The 16667-nt window shown below is 56.8% G+C and overlaps 5 protein-coding genes across 5 annotated transcripts; 1 reads left to right on the forward strand and 4 right to left on the reverse strand.

Moving 5' to 3' along the window:
- Nucleotides 1–458: 458 nt before the first annotated feature.
- F5144DRAFT_509618 (DHHC palmitoyltransferase-domain-containing protein) lies at nt 459–2872 on the reverse strand. Its single transcript, XM_066786519.1, has 2 exons — nt 2476–2872; nt 459–2371 (listed from the first exon to the last, which is right to left on the reverse strand). The coding sequence occupies exons 1-2, from the start codon at nt 2762–2764 to the stop codon at nt 519–521; spliced, it is 2142 nt and encodes a 713-aa protein (XP_066645167.1). The 5' UTR covers nt 2765–2872; the 3' UTR covers nt 459–518.
- A 214-nt stretch (nt 2873–3086) lies between these two features.
- F5144DRAFT_530788 (uncharacterized protein) lies at nt 3087–4606 on the reverse strand (the record flags this gene model as incomplete). Its single annotated transcript, XM_066786926.1, has 4 exons — nt 3087–3645; nt 3704–3912; nt 4012–4440; nt 4487–4606. 4 exons carry the CDS (start codon nt 4604–4606, stop codon nt 3261–3263), a joined length of 1143 nt encoding a protein of 380 aa, XP_066645168.1. The 3' UTR covers nt 3087–3260.
- Nucleotides 4607–5345: 739 nt separating this feature from the next.
- On the forward strand, nt 5346–7122 carry F5144DRAFT_628866 (ubiquitin-conjugating enzyme/RWD-like protein). The gene is made up of 2 exons (XM_066792356.1): nt 5346–5820; nt 5937–7122. Exons 1-2 carry the CDS (start codon nt 5760–5762, stop codon nt 6833–6835), a joined length of 960 nt encoding a protein of 319 aa, XP_066645169.1. The 5' UTR covers nt 5346–5759; the 3' UTR covers nt 6836–7122.
- On the reverse strand, nt 7123–14652 carry F5144DRAFT_509624 (uncharacterized protein). The gene is made up of 3 exons (XM_066786520.1): nt 14475–14652; nt 8957–14303; nt 7123–8905 (listed from the first exon to the last, which is right to left on the reverse strand). The coding sequence occupies exons 1-3, from the start codon at nt 14542–14544 to the stop codon at nt 7351–7353; spliced, it is 6972 nt and encodes a 2323-aa protein (XP_066645170.1). The 5' UTR covers nt 14545–14652; the 3' UTR covers nt 7123–7350.
- A 165-nt stretch (nt 14653–14817) lies between these two features.
- On the reverse strand, nt 14818–16286 carry F5144DRAFT_569026 (uncharacterized protein). The gene is made up of 2 exons (XM_066788675.1): nt 15998–16286; nt 14818–15941 (listed from the first exon to the last, which is right to left on the reverse strand). Exons 1-2 carry the CDS (start codon nt 16195–16197, stop codon nt 14981–14983), a joined length of 1161 nt encoding a protein of 386 aa, XP_066645171.1. The 5' UTR covers nt 16198–16286; the 3' UTR covers nt 14818–14980.
- Nucleotides 16287–16667: the final 381 nt, after the last annotated feature.

Below are 16667 nucleotides of genomic sequence, written 5' to 3' on the forward strand. Positions count from 1 at the left end.
GAGTTGTAGTTGGTGTTCGTTTGTTTGCCTCCTTCCTACCTGGGGAGGAGGATATAAGCGGGTTGAAACTGCTTAAGGGGTGGGATGGTAACAAGAAGAGAGAAGATAGGGAAGGGCACCAGAGAGTTGGAATCGCTAACTGAAGACCTAGCCTCGGTCTTCATCCACCATCTATACATATAATATAACGTTATTACTAGAGCAAAAATTACCACCCAAAAAGTCCGCTTCAGGAGCCCGCTTTGAGAACCCGCGTTTTACCACCGCTTGTTGAAACGCTTGCTAAAAGCAACAATCCACCTCCCACCTCCCCTCCCACCGGAAAAAGGAAAGCAAGGCCGGGTTAACATAGGTAACCAAGAGTAACACAACCAGCCAACCAACCACCCCTTCCTGCCTCTACCCCACTCACAGCCACCACCCATACCCCATACCCCATACCCCATCCCCCCAAAACTACCCCCCAACCACAAACCAACCAACCACCCACCCAATCACAAAACAAACAAACCACCCAATCAATCAACCCCATCATCATCCCCATCATCCTCCTCCCCACCGGACCCACTCCGACTGCTCAGCATCGCCGGCGACACAGGCGACGCCGCCCCCCGGAGCAGGGTGCTCGCGCTGGGGCTGGGGCCCGGGCCGGGACTCCGGCTCCCCCAGCGGGCGTTGGTCACGACGTTCAGGGCGCGGCGTTCCGCTTCGGCGCGGGGGTGTCGTTGGTTTTGTTGTGATCGTGGTTGTTGTTGTGGTTGTATTTGGTGTCGCTGTTGCTGATTTTGCTGTTGCTGCCCTACCGCACCTCTTCCATTCCTCGCGCCATCATCGTTGCCATTATTATCATCATTAGCATCATCATCATCACCGTCATCAGCGCGGTCAATCTCGTCCAGCTCGTCCTCGATGGTCCGCCCCGTGGCGGGGCTCAGCCGCCGGAGCGAGACTGACTCGCCGTTGCCGCCGCCGTCGGCGTAGAGGTTCGGGTCGCGGCCGAGGATGCGGTCGGCTTTGCTGGGGGTTCTGCGGCCGGCTGCTGTGCTCGTCGCGGAGGAGGAAGGGAGCGGCGAAAGGCTGTTGTTTCTGGCCGGGTTGTAGTTTCGCCCGTTGGGTTGTTGTTGTTGATGGTGGTGGTGTTGTTGTTGTGGAGGGCGAGGGTGGAGGTAATGTCTCCCTGCGCCTCCCTGCACGCCAAGCAAGCCATTGCCCTCCCCGTTATTATTGCCATGGTCATCGTCGTCATCATCCTCGCCGTCATCCCCCGCGCCCCACCCGGCGACCCTCTCCCGCTCGGCCTGCTGCTCCCTCTCGCGCGCCAGGCGCTCCCGCGCACCCACCCACGCCGGGTTCGGCTCCCAGCTCCAGCCGTCGCCCGTGGTGTTACTCACGGGGACGGGCCACAGCCACGGGTTGTGGCCGAACAGGTGCAGCAGGTTGCGGCGGGGGCCCAGGTCGAAGGCGTTAGGCAGGCGGGTTGAGTCCTGCTCGTCCAGGTACTCCTCGTAGCGCTTGCGGGCGCGGTAGCGTTCCATCTCGTCCGGCGTAAAGCGCCGCGTGCCAGCTTGTAGGTCGGGCTCCATCCCTGTTCGCCGAGACGGAGAGCCGTACTCAATGTCAGGGGCGTGGTTCCGCCGCGGGCTGCGTGACGGCTCCGGGCGCAGTTCCTCTCCTTCTTCCGGGCGGGTTATGCCCGGTAGGGCGTTCTGGTGGATGTCGAGGAGCTGTTGGCCGTAGGAGGGTAGGGCGACACCCTGCCCGGGAGTGTGCTGGTTGATGTAGGTCCGGTGCATGCTCTGGCGCAGGGGCGAGAGGTAGCGCGTCTTCTCGAGGCACTCGATGGTGGTCTGCCCCTTGGAGGCCAGGTACACGTGCCATCCGGAAAAGGCGCCAATAACTATCCCGATGATGCCGGAGATGATGGACAGCATGATGTAGTTGACAGGCATCAGACTCTCGACGGTAGTGGTGTTGGTAGCGAAGATCTCCTCCCACACCCAGGCGCCGGACGCGACGAAGCAGTAGAAGCAGTAGAGTGTGGTGTATATGAGGAAGAGTAGGAAAGATTTGTGGTTGCGCAAGCCGACGCAGGTGGCTAGCCAGGGACAGTGGTGGTCCATCTTCAGCACGCAGCGGCGGCAGGTGGAGCAGTGGTGGGCGCGGTCGGGCTTGCGGGCCTGGCACTTCTTGCAGAAGCGCAGCTCGCCATTGGACTTAACAGTGAAGGAGGTGGCGGTCGGGGCAGCGTGGGTTGGGAGCGTGCTGTAGCCATTGTCGTTGGTGGTGCTGCCCGGGGGGGTGAAGACAGCGGTTGTGTAGCACCAGTTGAGGAGGAGGTAGAGGGTGATGCCACCTACGGCAGTGGGTGTGCCTGGATTGGGGAAAAGAAGGTCGGTTAGCAGGCGGAAAACAAAAAAAACACACAAAGTAAAAAAAAAGAAGGGGGCAGGGGTAGGGTTGGCCGAGAGAACTCACCAAGCCAAGTCACCTTGGACGGATTGGAGCAGAGCATGATCAGGACATAAGCGGCCCAGGTAGTCAACCCGTAGACGAAAACCAAGGGAAAGTATTTTGCGCAGGTACAGCATGACCGCTCAAGCCTACGGGCCCAGCGGCGAACCGAGCCCATAGTGTTTGTGTTGATGTTATTGTCGGTGATGTTGGTGTTGGAGTTGGTGTTGTTGGTGGCCGCGTAAGGATAAGAATAGGAGGGGTCGTCGGAGGGGTCGGAGGGATCGAACCGTGTTAATGGCGTCGCATCCATTAGTCGATAGGTGTAGCGGGTCCGGGAGGTCGGTGCGCGTTGTCGTTATCGATCCATTATTATCGTCAGGGTGTCATGTCGTGGGTTTGTGAAGGGGAGAGAAGGAGGTCCAGCAGAAATCCCGAGCCCATGGAACCCCAAACTCGGTACAGGGGTTCTAGGTCGCCGTTAGCTCAGCCTCAACAACCCTCAAACTTCCCCAGACCAATGGCGCTGCATTGCGGGAAGAATTGCTGCTTCCGCGGAACGCTCGGACCAGGAAGACCCTGTAATTATGCAACAGACTGCCCGTGGTGAGTTATTCATTGCTCACTGTGCATCAAAACATGAAGGGCAAATAGCATCAGCTACCTACTGTGTATTAAAACAGAAAAATTGAGCGCTATTTACTCAAACAAAACAAATAGGGACCTATCCCCCCCGAATTTGGTCCTTGGCTCCTTTCTTCTGATCATAGGTCGCTTGGCTCTAGATCCCACGCGGCTTTACCATTCCACTAGTCTTGCTTCGGAGCTTGCTCGTCACTTCCACCCTCCGCCTTGTTGGAGCCCCAGCCGTCCTGCTGGTTGCGTTGTTCCGCAGCCCACTTTCCCTGCGAGGTGCCGAAGTACTGGCGAGCAGTGTCGGGGACTGTGTATTTTACCGTCCCATCCTCGTGCTTGCCCGCCGTGTCGACGATACCCGCCGTCATTTGGTCGATCAACTCGCGGTAGCCGTTCGTCGAGCGGAGGTCGCACCGCGCGCTCTGCGACTCGGCGTGCGCCGTAATGGCCGCCATGGTGTTGAACCATTTGAAGCATCGGGGGCACTGCACCTTGTGCTGGCCGATGTGCGACGACGAGAGGTGGTTGCGAAGACCTCCCTCCCTCGGAAACGACTTGCTGTGGAACTGTCAGTGCGCTTCTTCTCATCTGCACCAGTGGCTGATATGATGCTTACGGGCAGCGGTCATGTGGACACTTGTACTTGTTAAGGTATGTCACATAATACTTGCGGGCATCCCAGCCCGGATTGCGAGGATCATGTTCCGACCATTTCGGCTTCTTTGCCTCAACCGGCTGCTGAGCATCTTGTCTCCCTTGAGCCGGGCGGACCGGAGCGGGTGCCTCTGGGAAGAGGTTCTTCTTCGTAGCCCATGCGCTTGCGGGCTGTTTCTCTGCTTTGCCACCAGGGCCGCTGATGGACAGATCGGCTAGTTTGTTACCCAATTGAGGAAACTCGGTCTTCTTCGTGAGCAATCCGGAAACCTTCGGCCGCACGGTGTTCCTTGTCTCCGGTGAAGGGGTTGCGGGACCGGAAGGGGTCGCGGGACCGGACGGGGTGGAAGGGGTTCTTGTATCGACATCCTTGGCCAGGGAGAGATACTGCGTGAAGTTGTACGGCGCCTTCCGGACGGCTGGAATATTAGCTACCCCGGGACCCCCTGGAACCGGCAGAGTAGGGTTTTTGAATTCGCGACGTTGCAACTCTCGCGTAAAGGCGAGTTTTTCTTCGCGGCGGGCGACAAAGTCATCGTTCCCAATTCTCGTGCAGCGGTTTTTCTCGATATGCCCAACCAGAGAGCTGACCGACTGGAATCGCTCATTGCAACCAGGGCATTCGAGGTCCTGCTTGGCCGCGTGGAACTCGAAAAGGTCAGCTTGGAATGGTTTCCGACGGGAATGATTTCGACGAGCCTACCTCCCTCTGGTGGCGATCCGCAGTCACCGAGGCGTGGAATACCATCATGCACTGGGTGCAATGGTAATGCTCTTTACCCTGCTCCCGCTGCCCCTGCCAGTGTTCCACGAGAGCAGCCCTGCTAGCCACCTTGAGGTCGCATTGTTTGCAGGTGAAGGTCATGATGTCGGCAAGGCGCGGTTGATTCAAATAAGGTAGGTATCAGAGGATATCAAGTCGAGCAGTCGGGATCGTAGAGACCGCCCAAAAAGGGGGACCGCTTGAATGAGGAGGGATACCAAATAGGGAGAGAGATGTAGGAAATAATTCAATCGGGTATGATTTAGGATTTTGGGAATATGTGTGAGTAAAAGAACACATCGGGGCTTGACGACTAAGCACGACTAAGCACAGTTCGCACAATACCCCGTCGCCAGGAAAGAACGACTAAGCTAACTTCTTTACATGGCCCAAGGAGAGGGAAGGAGTACGTTGTGACATCTTAAACCAGACACATGGCACTATCTTGAGTACGTTATGTGCCTTAGATAATTCCAGGAGAATGTTAATCTATAATAAAGTTTATCGGCATATAAAGGGGGAACATCCACGAGTTTCGTTTATAGTGTCACTAGTTAACGTCCCAGTCATATTAAACTGTGAGCTCAGTGCCCATGTTGTTTGATTCCTTTTGAGCTGAAGCTAAAGAAATAATCTTGAGGATCCATCTTTGATTAGTTTTCGAAGTTAAGCCTGCCCATATGTGGTTGGGCACTTCTCTGGGTAGACGGCATGGTCTCGGGGTAAAGAACCTTGATGGTTCCGGTGTGGGTCCGGGAGATGGTGCCAAGCACGGGGCAGCCCGAGTCCCACCTCCGGCCGGCCCGCAGTCACCGATAAGGCCTGGAAGGTGATCTGTCACAGATAAAGCATTACTTGGTGGGATGAATGCCAGCTAGCTTGACATGAGCATGTGCATCTTTGGCTAAATGTACAAAATCATTTACAAATTCCAGTTTACATCTTGCTTGACTACATTTGTACCCAGCCTTTCAGAAATCTTTGTTTCCAGGCGCCTTCAGGCTCGGTAGTGTCGCATCCTTGCTGGAGCTGGGCCGCTTTGTCCCTCCTTCGTCATCAGCCGCGATTGCCCACGCGCCGCATCGGAGAACTTGACAGATCAACAACTTTACACTCTAACTATTTTCCGCAATCATATCATTGACTTCAACCCACCACAACCTAGATACCCAACAAATCAACCACCCCACGACGGACACCACCTCCCGATCCAAACCCCCATTTCTTCCCTTCGCAATCCATCACATTGCGCGCAATGTCAACCGCAACCCCAACACCAAAATTCAACTCCAAATCCCCCACCATCCGCCGCATCCGTACGTTTTACCCGCCCATCCAGCCCTCCCCCCCCCCCTCTTCCCTCACCACGCCATCCCCAGACCAAACCACCCAAACCAAACCACACCAAACTAACCACCCCACCAACCCCCAGTCCGCGAAGCCCACGAACTCACGACCACCCCCTCCGCCGACTACCACGCCGAGCCGCTCGAAACCGACCTCTTCGAATGGCACTTCACGCTGCGCGGGCCCCCCACCTCCCCCTTCGAACAAGGCATCTACCACGGGCGCATCGTCCTCCCGCCCAGCTACCCGCTGCGCCCGCCCTCCTTCCGCTTCCTGACCCCCTCGGGCCGCTTCGAGACCAACCGGGAGATCTGCCTCAGCATCTCGGGCCACCACGAGGAGACGTGGCAGCCGGCGTGGGGGATCCGCACGGCGCTGGTGGCGCTGCGGACGTTTATGGAGACGGATGTGAAGGGCCAGTTGGGGGGGATGGAGGCCGCGGAAGGGGTGAGGAGGAGGATGGCGGGGGAGAGTAGAGCGTGGAGGTGTGGGGTTTGTGGGGGCGGGAAGAGTAATGGGGAGATTTTGGGGGAGTGTGAGGAGAGGGCGAGGGAGTTGGGGGGGGAGGCGGGGAAGGCGGAGGAGGTGGTTGTGCCGGAGGAGTTGAAGATGGGGTGGCGGGATGAGATGGAGGCGAAGGGGGGGAAGGGGAAGGAGGGGGACGAGAAGGGGGGTGGGGATGGGGAGAGTGAGAGTGCGGCGCTGGCGGAGGGGTTTGTGCAGACTGCGCCTATGCTGTCGGCGTCGGCGTCGTCGTCGTCGGGCAGTGCGCAACGCCAACAGCAGGCGGTAAGAAGAGGGGGCGCGGTACCGCAGCCGACAAGGACGGTACCGTCGCCCAGCCCGCTTCCCGTGGCGGCTGGTCCGCCGTTGCAGCAGATCCAGCGAAGGGCGGTGGACGAAGGCGCAGTGTGGCTGGACCGGTTGATTGTCGCCGTCGCTCTCTTGCTGGGCGCCGTGATTGCCAAGGTCATGTTCGCGTGAGTTGATGGGAAGGGGCCGAGTAGTCTATTTCCTACTATGCACTGAACTCACGGCCGGCATGGGCATTGGGACGGAGTTCAGGCGTTGGATAGACAATCATTATCCGTATTCTAACTTGGATGTCACTAGGTTGTCAGCCCAGGACAGCGGCTTATAACAAGCCGTTGGTAAGAGGGCAGCGTTGGTTACAGCACCACGCATAGCACAGGTCAAGGTGCAAGGCCTTGGGTTTCTCGGGTACTCTATCTGACGCTCGTACCATGATGGAATTTTGTAAATAACAAGGTCTCCGCATGACTTCCGCTACCCTAACTCCTGGTTATGCGATGTACACGAAAAGGGTATCGCACTCCAACCTTTGACCCAATCACTTTTCCCCCCCTTGGTAACCATCTCGGGGTACCCCAAAGGCCAGCCACTCAAAAGCCAAACTCCAAAGCAACACCCGCTTCTTCGCATGATCTTATCATACAATGCGCTCTCCGCACACCCTCACCCTAGACCCCTCTTCCCCCTCAAGCCTGCAGCTCCCCGCCGTTTTCAGCACCCCTCACTGGCCTCCCCGAGGGTAAAGCCTTCCTCTGCCTTCCCCCATATCCATTTCCACTCCTACTCCCACCCGGCATGCCCATACCCGCCCCCCTACCACTACCACCAACAGTGGCAGCAAAAGCAGTCGCCGCCGCCGCCGCCGCCGCCGCCGCCTCAGTCGCCTCCATCCCCCGCAACCCCTCACGCTGCATCTCGACCGCAATCCACCACCACTCCATCACCGCCGGCGCCATGCCCCGCAGCTGGGATTTCAGCAACCCCAACTGGCCAGCCCACTCCATGATAAGCTCGGCCTCAAACACCATGATGACCGGCTTCAGGGTGCGCGCGAGCTCCTCGGCGCGCATCGAGCCGCGCGACGCCAGCGTGATCAGCACCGCGCTAAGGTACTTGAGCCAGCGCTCCGCGTCGACGCGGCCGAACACGTCGCACCACACGGGCACCGCGCCGCCGGGGCCCTTGGTGGGTGGCCGGCTGGCCCGGATGCGCGCGCGCAGGTCGGTGAGGGTCGTGTCTTCTTCTTCTTTTTGCTCATCGCCGTGGTTCTCTGTCTCTTCCTGGTTGTCGCTCTTCTTGGTGGGCGCGACGGGTTCGTCGTAGAGGTAGGCGTCGGTCGGGAGGACGTCGAGGCGGAAATGCATGTATTTCTTGGTGTATTTGCGGGTTTCGTAGTTGCCCGGCTCGTGGCCCATGGGCACATTCCGCTGGCCTGTCGTTTCGACACGGACACGGCCGTTGGCCTGCAGGTTCAGGAGGGCCATGATCATGCCGTCGTTGGTGATGTAGGTCACGCGCTTCTTCGTCTCACCCGCGCGGAAGGCCTGGTCGAGCTCCTTCTTGAATTCGACTGCCCTGGCAAACTTTTGCTGCTGCGCAGATTTCTCAAGGGAGTCAAGAACCCGCGTGTTGAAGCGCCACCGGCGCCCGTTGGACCATTTCGACGACGACTTCGAGATGACGCCCTGGCGCTGGAGCTGGTCGACGCCCTTAATCATCAACTCAGTAATCTCCGTTTTGATCCGCGCCGGGAACAACATGTTGCGCCTATGGAGGACGGCATCGGCCGTGTACGCATCGACCGGTGTCACGCAGAGCGACCGCGTCCAGGACATGGCAATGATCATGTCGGTGCTCAGCTTGTGATCGCCGCTATTATCAACGGACAGTGCCAGTGCTTCAGAGGTGGCGTCCTGGAACTTGTTGAAGATGGACCGTTGTGGGTGATAGAAAGCCTCCCTCCATGGGCGGTTGCCGTGTTTGAACTTGGACACGGTGACGGTTTTATCCAGCGTCTTACGCGTAGATGGCAGCATCCGCCACTCGGCCATGTCGAGCTTGGTTGTCCACTTGATCAAGGCTTTCCAGTCATAGGCCAGCACGTTGTCGAAGTCAATGGGCGGGACTTCGTTGTTCTCGTACGCCCTGAGAAAAGCCCGCCTGAACTTTTCTGTCAGACCGACGATGGTCGACAACCGATCCTTCTTCAAGGCACACCAGTAGTGACGGAGCTGGCTAATACTGTTGATTGTTAGCCAAAGCACATATCAAAACAGCTGGTAGTTAACTCACGTCAGATCAGGCACAAGCCTCAGCATCAACCCCCAATCCACAACCCGGTCCACTCCACCAAGCAAAGTAGTCGTCACAATGAACGCCGCGAGCCGGACGTTCTCGCTCGACCAATCGAGGTCCTCTTTATCGTACCGCAGGAATTCGTCCGCCGTCCTCGGGTATGCCGTGTGCTCGCGTATCGTCTTGATGGCCGCAAGCTTGAGCTTGGGCGGCCTGCCCGGTAACCGTTTGACCTGGACCCCATTGGCCTTCTGCAGACGACGCTTCTTGGGCGACGCCTCGTCTTCCCTGGCGGCCCTCTCTGCGTCATCGACGTAGATGACATCATCATAATCGTCGTCTTCGAGGTCTTCGTATGGTAGAGTCTCGAGGTTGTACTGGGTGTCATCCGACCAGCCTAAAGTGATCGGCCGAGCGTTCGTCCTCGACAGAGGCGAGGACACGTTAATAAAATTGTAGTCAGGGTACAGATTGCTGCCCAGCATCACCGCGGTGCCAGCCTTTGATTGTTCCCATGCTGCACACTGGTTGACAGTCGAACAGAATCTGGCATAATCCCGGTCGACCCAGTCGCGCAGTCGGATCCTATCAGCCTTCTGCTTCTCGGCCATGTCCTCTGCGCTGGCTGGGAAGTTCTGACGCTGGAGCCACTTGAGGCTAGGCATCCAGCCGTTGAGAGTAAAGCTGCCTTCGTAGTGCTCGAAGAAGCCAAGGGGTTGGTCAGGCCAGGCGCCCTTGGAGACGGGCTCGAGAACGGCGGGCCATGCGAATCGGAACGTCTTGGGCGTCTCGATTACTTCCCCGGAACCATCCTCAGTGCTAGCCTCGTCAAGCGGATCCTCGGTGCTCTCCCGACTCGTAGTCTGGCTCCGGTCTTGGTCTTCCCCAGCCTCTTCCGCTTCGTTCTCTAGGCCGGTGTTGGGATCCAGGATCAAAACTACGGGCGAAGCAAACTGGATCGTCGTCAGAGCTGAATCCCCGCCAAAGAACCCGCCAGGCAAACTTCCCAGCCCAGGGTTCCTGATTCTACCAAGCTCGGGGGGTAGTTTAGCCAATGGCTTGTACGGGTACGACAAGCGTCGCCGGCCGCCGCGCGGGCCCAGTTTCGCCGGCATTAAGCTGTACGCCTTGATTGCTTCAAGCACCGAAGGGCCGTCTCGCTGTTCGTATTGTGGCTGTGACATGGAGTCTCCCAGAATGCTAGGATCCACTGGTATGTCGTCGTATCCATCCTGGAAGCCATTCCTTGCCTTCTTCTGCGAAGGTCGCAAGAAGTCGTCGTCGGCTGGCCGTTTTTCTCTTCGAGGAATGAAACCATCGTCAACCAACCGCTCGGTATCTCGGATCCAGAGAGGATCTCTCTTGGGCCCGACGACAGGAGCGGTGTCCATGTAGTAAGGAGCATCAAAAACTTCGATTTCCTCGATCTTGCGCCTACTTCGGAACTTCTGGCCATTGGCATTCGGCTTGACATTGTCCCTGTCGGTAGATTTCCTATCGAGTTCCTGCAACAGGACCAGCTCTTCCTGTGTTGGAGAGAAGGCAGGCGGGATGAAGATGGCCGGGTAGGTCTCTCGCATCTTCTGCTTCATCTTGGTTGCGACGATTCCGTTCGGGTCCACGCCGGTTTTGATGAGCAAGGTGCATGTTTGTAGCCTGCCCCTTTCGGTTTTGAGCATGTGGGTATGTAGGGCCGCGAGCTTGCGAGTCTCAAGTGCCTTGACCGCACTGGTGCAATTTTTCCAGGTAGGCGGCATCTGTTTCCTAAACTCTTTCAAGAACACGTTGGTCAGAGCGTAGAACAGAGCCTTATCGCCCGGGAATACGCCATAGTTGTTCTCCAGGAGGTAGTGAATGATGTCGAAAGCCTGAGCGGTTCTCCTCTTCGCATCGCTGGTCATGCGGCCATAGTTTGACGAGGGGGCGAATGGTTTGTAGCGGTTTTGGTCGCCCTGTGGTGCTAACGCCTCTGGCCCCAAACTTCTTCCAAATTCCTGCCCATTCTGTTGATAGGGAATGTCTGGGTATTCACTCTGGGCTACCTCTGACTGACTCGCCGCGGGGGACTGTCTCGACGGCGAGACATCTTCGTATCGGTTGGAGCGAGGTGTTTCGTTCGTCGGTCGCAATGTGAAGCCCTCAAGGAAGCTCTGAGGGGATCGCTTGTCGTTGTACACATCATTAATCGCCGGGGCATCCTCGGGAGCCCGGGAACGCGAGGGCGTAGCGGGGGCGGTTGGCAGGGAAGGTATTTGATCTAAAGCCTCGCCGGCAGTAGTCATATTGATAGTATCCTCCCCAACCGCCGCTGGCTTGTTTTGAGTGGCGACATTCTTGACGGCGAGCGAGGCTTTAGGACATGGGCTATCGCCGATTGAGGGAGGGTGAGGTTCAACGCTAGGGAGCATCAAGGTATGTGACGGGGCCGTGAGGAGAACGCTCTTCCCGATCGAACCGTGCCCTTCGAATCCAGAGGGTCCCATAAGTATCCGCTTGGGACGCTCTGACTCCCAGTCTGCCGACCCCTCCCCGTCCTCGACAGTAGGGATTTTGAGGCCACGGAACTTGTGGGCTGGGTCCTGTGTAGAGCGCATAGCAGCGCGGACTCTGTGTTGCACCCGAGGGCCTCTCTTCTCGCTCTTCTTTCCACCCTTCGCTTTGCGCGTGCGTTCCGGGCGCTCTTCATCACAGACTTCAGAACCGACAACGGACGGAGGGGCTGGAGAAGGTTTGCGACGTTTCCGGGATCGCTCAAGTAATATCGTAGGGTCGAAGCTCGGGTTACAAGGGACTTGGGCCTTTTGTTGGTGGTACTTGAGACCCAGGTCGTTCTTCCAGGCGCCGCCACATAGTTCACAAACGTATGGCTTTGCTCCAGCAGCTAGGGCTTGTCCCTTCTTGCCTTTGCCTCGGCCACCCCCACGCCCTTTACCGCGAGCGGCTCCGGATGAAGCAGCCGCAGCTGTGATTTCCGCGGAGGCGGCTGTAATCTCCTCGGGAGTGGGCGGCTGGTAATCGGGGGATCTCAATTTGATGACTTCTTCCTGTATCCAAACAGCGTTGTTGTCTTGGCCTTCGTTGTTAAAGACGAAGACAAATGCCTGGACTTGTGCCCCATCTCCTTGCCCAGTATTGATCACCAGGCTTTTCTCATCGGATTCTGGAACATCTTGTATCATTGGTTCGGCGAGGCCCTCGTCGACGGGAATGATGACGGGTTTTTTCATGCCTCGTCCAGATCTCAAGAAAGTGAGCTTACGGTCTTGACGGTGGACCTGTAGCTTCCCGGCAATGCCGTTGTACTGTACGTTCAATATCAACTCTTCGTTTGTTCGCACCCTGGCGGTTTCGTTGACCGCTGTGGGATTTGGCGAGGGGGCTTGTTCATGGTCATCTGTTGGCTCAACCGCGCTATACTCGATACTCTCAGCACCGGTCTCTATTTCATCGAAGCGACGTTTTGTAGGGCCATTGCCATTGGCCTCGGCTGACTGGCTGCCTGAGTCGACAACAGCGGCGTTCTCTCCGGTGGCAATCTCGGGAGCGGCTTCGGCGGCAACGTCGGGAACAGTTTCGGTGGCAGCCTCAGGAACAATTTCGGGGGTAGCTTCGGTCGTAGCTTCAGCGGCAACCTCAGCAGCAACTTCGGCTGCAATCTCAGCAGCGGCTTCGGCGGCAGCTTCGGCGGCTGCAGCCTCGGCGGCAGCCAAATGTTGAGGTCTGATGCGAGGCAGAAGTTTCCGCTTCGATGAAGGCTTCGATCTCCTGGCGGCCCGCGACATATCCGCCAGCGAGAAGCCCTTGTTTGCATTGAAAGCCTTGGGCCGAATCTGGCCAAAGCCGTATGGGCTAGTTGATGTCGCGTTGGAAGAGCTCTCAGCAGCTCCTTGATCCTGTACCAGTTCCCCCACCTCGTCAATCTGAGGAAGAGCGGTCTGGCCTATTGCATTGGGGGCAGAGAACATGTAGGCGGAAGTTTTACCGGTGCGAACAAGCTTGCTGACGACTTGGAACTTTTTGAGATGCAGAGGTTGCTGGGTTTCGGCAACCTTGGTAAGATAGCTCGAAAGATACCGACGATGCTGGTAGCCGACTGTGGCCACGCTAACCTGGGGGTTGGAGGCGCCTCCGGAGCCGGCGCTCTGGATGACTTCAAAGACAGTCTGAGCGAGAGGCTTCTCGGGGATCCAACCGTTGAAGATTCGTTTTGCTTTGGAACGGGCATCGCCGCTTCCCTGGCCGTTCTCTCCCGATTTTCCGTAGAGAGCAAGCGCATTCGGTTTCGGCTCACGATGCCTCGTCGGGTCCGAATACAGAGACGTCTTCTTTCCAGTCGCAAGAAACTTGTCCCACTCCTCGGCATTAGGCTCTCGCACAAATTTGAGGCAGTCTTTGAAGACCTTGCGTGTGCCGGGGAAAGAGGCGGCTGTGTATTTCAGCACACCGACATCAACCAAGCGCTGGCAGTTCTTGGCCAGCGTCTTCATCTGCCACCTTTTCCCCGAGACACCCATCTTGAGCCGTAGATCCGCGTACCGTATAACGTTGAAAGCCTTGACGACACCCACGGCGGTCCTGCCGAGTGCGTCCATGTCAATGTTATTCCCAGTCCAACGCTGGTGCCAGGGGACGGGTTCAAGATTTTTGCTGAGCGTTTCCGGGGTCAAGTCAAGGCCGCATGTTTCTGCCTCGACAAGGGGAGGGGCGAAGTCAATCAACCACAATCTGCTCGTCTTCATCTTCTGCACAACGACCGTCCGCTTAGCGATGTAGCCCTTCCGAGCAAGTGAATCTGTTCGCTTCGGCAAGGACCGTTTGTCTTGATCAACAAGTCGCCGGAGATCGCTCTGGAGGATGCCCTCAGCCCTAGCTGATGCCACTCCTTGCAAGCAGGCCCATTCCAGAGCCGGAACCCGCTTATAGTCGACGCCATGGCGAGTAAGAGTCTGCCAGACAAGATCCTCGGCAGGGTGAATTCTGGGTCTGGTGGTGAGAACCTTTTTGGGCTTTTTTCCCTTGGTTTGTTGGGTTCCTTGGGGTTCGCTCGGAACAGAGGCAATCGCAGGGTCGATAGAGCCGGCATCTGGCAGAGCTAGGGCCTCGCTCAGCTCGAGCCGATTCCACCGCTTGTTTCCGTTGATGAGAACTTGTGGTCGAGAACGCAGCCAGTCCCAGGCCCAACGGGCCGATGCCATTTCGGCATCTGTAAGTGATTTCTCAAAGTCGGCGTCGCTGACTGGCGCCTGCAACCCCCCGGCTGTGTCGCCTTCTGTTGACGCATCTTTTCCCTCAAGGCTAAGGTGATACTGCCGTACAATTTTCAACAGCTCGGTTATCGAAACTCCTGCAGTTGAGTTAGCACGGGTGTTTCGCCTCGAAGACCGTTACAAAAATAGGGCATCCGGCACAAGATTGAACTTGATACATGAGACATTTGCCAATGTAGCATCTCTAACTCAATATCGGTGTGCAACTAAGGGTGTTGGAGGGCCCCGGTCAAGAGCATGCGACTCACCTTTCTCTCCAGAATATGCGATCTCAGGAATGAGGTCCTCCAGGAGAACCTCGAGACCAATTCCGCTCATGATGGCGGTATACCGTGTCTCATTATCGATAAGCGAAAATTTAGCGATTTGCGAGTCGATGCGGGGATTGAACGCTGATGCTCGTCGTTCTTGTCGCGGATTTTGAGGAAAAGTCGCGATGATGCGGGAGGATTTTTGGAGGGGCAGAGGCGAGGTGGGGTGCGTCAGATGCTTGAAAGGTACGTACCGCGCCGCCTCCGAGTGCGTTGCACAATGAAACCTGGGACGCCACTTTTGAAGTTCTTGAACGGCACGGGCCTGCGCTGGGCAAACCGCAGCAAAATAATGTAGATGCAGGCAAAGCGTCCCACCCTCTCCACGACTTACACCCAATAATAAATCACAAATAAGGCTTCTCCGGGGGGCTCGTGGGTTCTAATTTTCAATTCAGCGACCCCCATACTCACTCGTATCGACCTACCGAAAAGTATATTATTTAGGTACCCACGGCAGGTCTCCTCTCGCTCATCATCTTCCTATACGAAGCCACCACCTCATCCCGAATCCCCTGCAACTCTTCTCTCTGCCGCAAGCTGCCCGCCGCCTTGGGAATATTTTCCACGGCCACGGCCGCCCCACGGACAAGCAGATTCTTCTTGGGCAGCTTCAACTCTGGCGGTGCCTGCGCGACCTCGTTAATCCCAACCTTAGCTTCCCCCCTCTTCCTTTTGATCTCCTCCCAAGGATCCCTCTCCGGGCCGCCCTCTTCGCCAATATACTTCCCCCTCTTCCCCTTCTTGCCCTTCTTCTTCCCCTGTGTCTCCAAATCCAGCTTCCACGACACGCCCGCCGCCTCGTTGTCCATTTCCTTCTCTTCGGCCAGCTCGCGCTCCTCCTCGCGGCGCTCCTTCACCTTGCGGTCCATCTCGCGCCACTCGGCGTACATGTTGTGCATCTTGCGCTCCTTCTTGGTGCGCTTCACCTTGAGGCCGAGCGGGTCCTTGCCGTTCTTCACCGTCTTGTTCACCAGGCCGCTGATGGGCAAGGCGGCGTCGACGCGCTGGTTGAATTCGGAGATGCGCTCGCCGGGGCGGATTTTGAGGTCCTCTCTCGGGGTCGGGTCGGAGGCTGGTGGTTTGGCCGTTGTCGCTGCCGCCGTTGCTGTGGTTTTTGTTGTGTCTGTAGGCTTGGCTTCCGACTGGTTCTTATTCTTCTTCTTCCCCTTGCCTTTTACCGGGGCATCGCCGTTGTCGAGACCGGACCGTTGTGGTTTGCCGCTGGCGAATGCCATTAGGCGCTTGAACGCGCGGGGCGCATCGTCGCCGTCTTTCCCCCCCCGTTTCCTCTTTTGGCCATTTTTCTTTTGGGCGTCGTCGGACTTCTTTTCGGCTGCCTTCTTCTTGGAGATAGTTGTTGGGGGGAGCGGTTTCGCGAGTTGCGTTGGAGGGAGGTCGAAACTGCACGTTGTTAGGTACGGAGGAGCATAGCTCCGGGTGAGGCAAGAGCTCCTTACGTCGACTCGTCCTGGTCTCGCCGTGTATGCTTATGCGGCATTGTGGGCAAGTGATGCTGCTTGGCTAGGCCTCTGTGCTGGAAACTTGATGCTGGGTTGAGACAGAAGGCCATTGATTCCAATGGGAAAAAATTCCCCACACGCCGCCGATAAGATAAAGCCCTCCAAGAGACGATCGATCTCAATCCAGATGTTCGCATAACTACCTAGGGTTAGGGTCAGGCAATCACCTCTCTGTCTCTTACAAGACCGAGCAAGATCAAGTTAGGAAGTGGTTAGAAGTGGTTAGACTGTTTGAAAAAGAAGAAATCGATATAATCAAGGGTATTCTAAAAAAATCCTCTTTCTTGTTAAGCAGTTAATTTTTACACTTCCCGGACCCAAATAATGAAGTGTTCAGTTAAAATCATACATAATTTACGTCTCAGTTGACTTTTACTAGAATTCAACCTCTAGACAGTAAATGATGCGAATTGCAATGCCTATAGGTAGGGTCTTAGGATTGTTTCTCGCCAATTATGGTGCCGTTATTTAGCCCAGATATCTTCCTTTTTTGGTCATCTGCATCATTCCAACCGTCCCATCTACCTTCAACTTGTTGAGGACCGAACTTGGCACAACGCCGTTGAGCTGGCACTTCTAGTCCATCTCGGAACCGATAGGATTACCT

This window comes from Chaetomium tenue (genome assembly GCF_020726465.1).
Source record: "Chaetomium tenue strain MPI-SDFR-AT-0079 chromosome Unknown F5144scaffold_3, whole genome shotgun sequence".
Lineage (NCBI taxonomy): Eukaryota > Fungi > Ascomycota > Sordariomycetes > Sordariales > Chaetomiaceae > Chaetomium > Chaetomium tenue.

Bases quoted from the DNA above. Each gene is read 5' to 3' on its own strand.
- F5144DRAFT_569026 (XM_066788675.1), bottom strand. From the start codon at position 16,197: ATGCGAACATCTGGATTGAGATCGATCGTCTCTTGGAGGGCTTTATCT. The intron at 15,942-15,997 runs GTAAGGAGCTCT...AACAACGTGCAG, and splicing joins CGAGACCAGGACGAGTCGAC to TTTCGACCTCCCTCCAACGC.
- F5144DRAFT_509624 (XM_066786520.1), bottom strand. From the start codon at position 14,544: ATGAGCGGAATTGGTCTCGAGGTTCTCCTGGAGGACCTCATTCCTGAG. The intron at 14,304-14,474 runs GTGAGTCGCATG...ACTCAACTGCAG, and splicing joins CGCATATTCTGGAGAGAAAG to GAGTTTCGATAACCGAGCTG. The intron at 8,906-8,956 runs GTGAGTTAACTA...AACAATCAACAG, and splicing joins AGGCTTGTGCCTGATCTGAC to TATTAGCCAGCTCCGTCACT.
- F5144DRAFT_628866 (XM_066792356.1), top strand. From the start codon at position 5,760: ATGTCAACCGCAACCCCAACACCAAAATTCAACTCCAAATCCCCCACC. The intron at 5,821-5,936 runs GTACGTTTTACC...ACCAACCCCCAG, and splicing joins CCCCACCATCCGCCGCATCC to TCCGCGAAGCCCACGAACTC.
- F5144DRAFT_509618 (XM_066786519.1), bottom strand. From the start codon at position 2,764: ATGGATGCGACGCCATTAACACGGTTCGATCCCTCCGACCCCTCCGAC. The intron at 2,372-2,475 runs GTGAGTTCTCTC...TCCCCAATCCAG, and splicing joins GTCCAAGGTGACTTGGCTTG to GCACACCCACTGCCGTAGGT.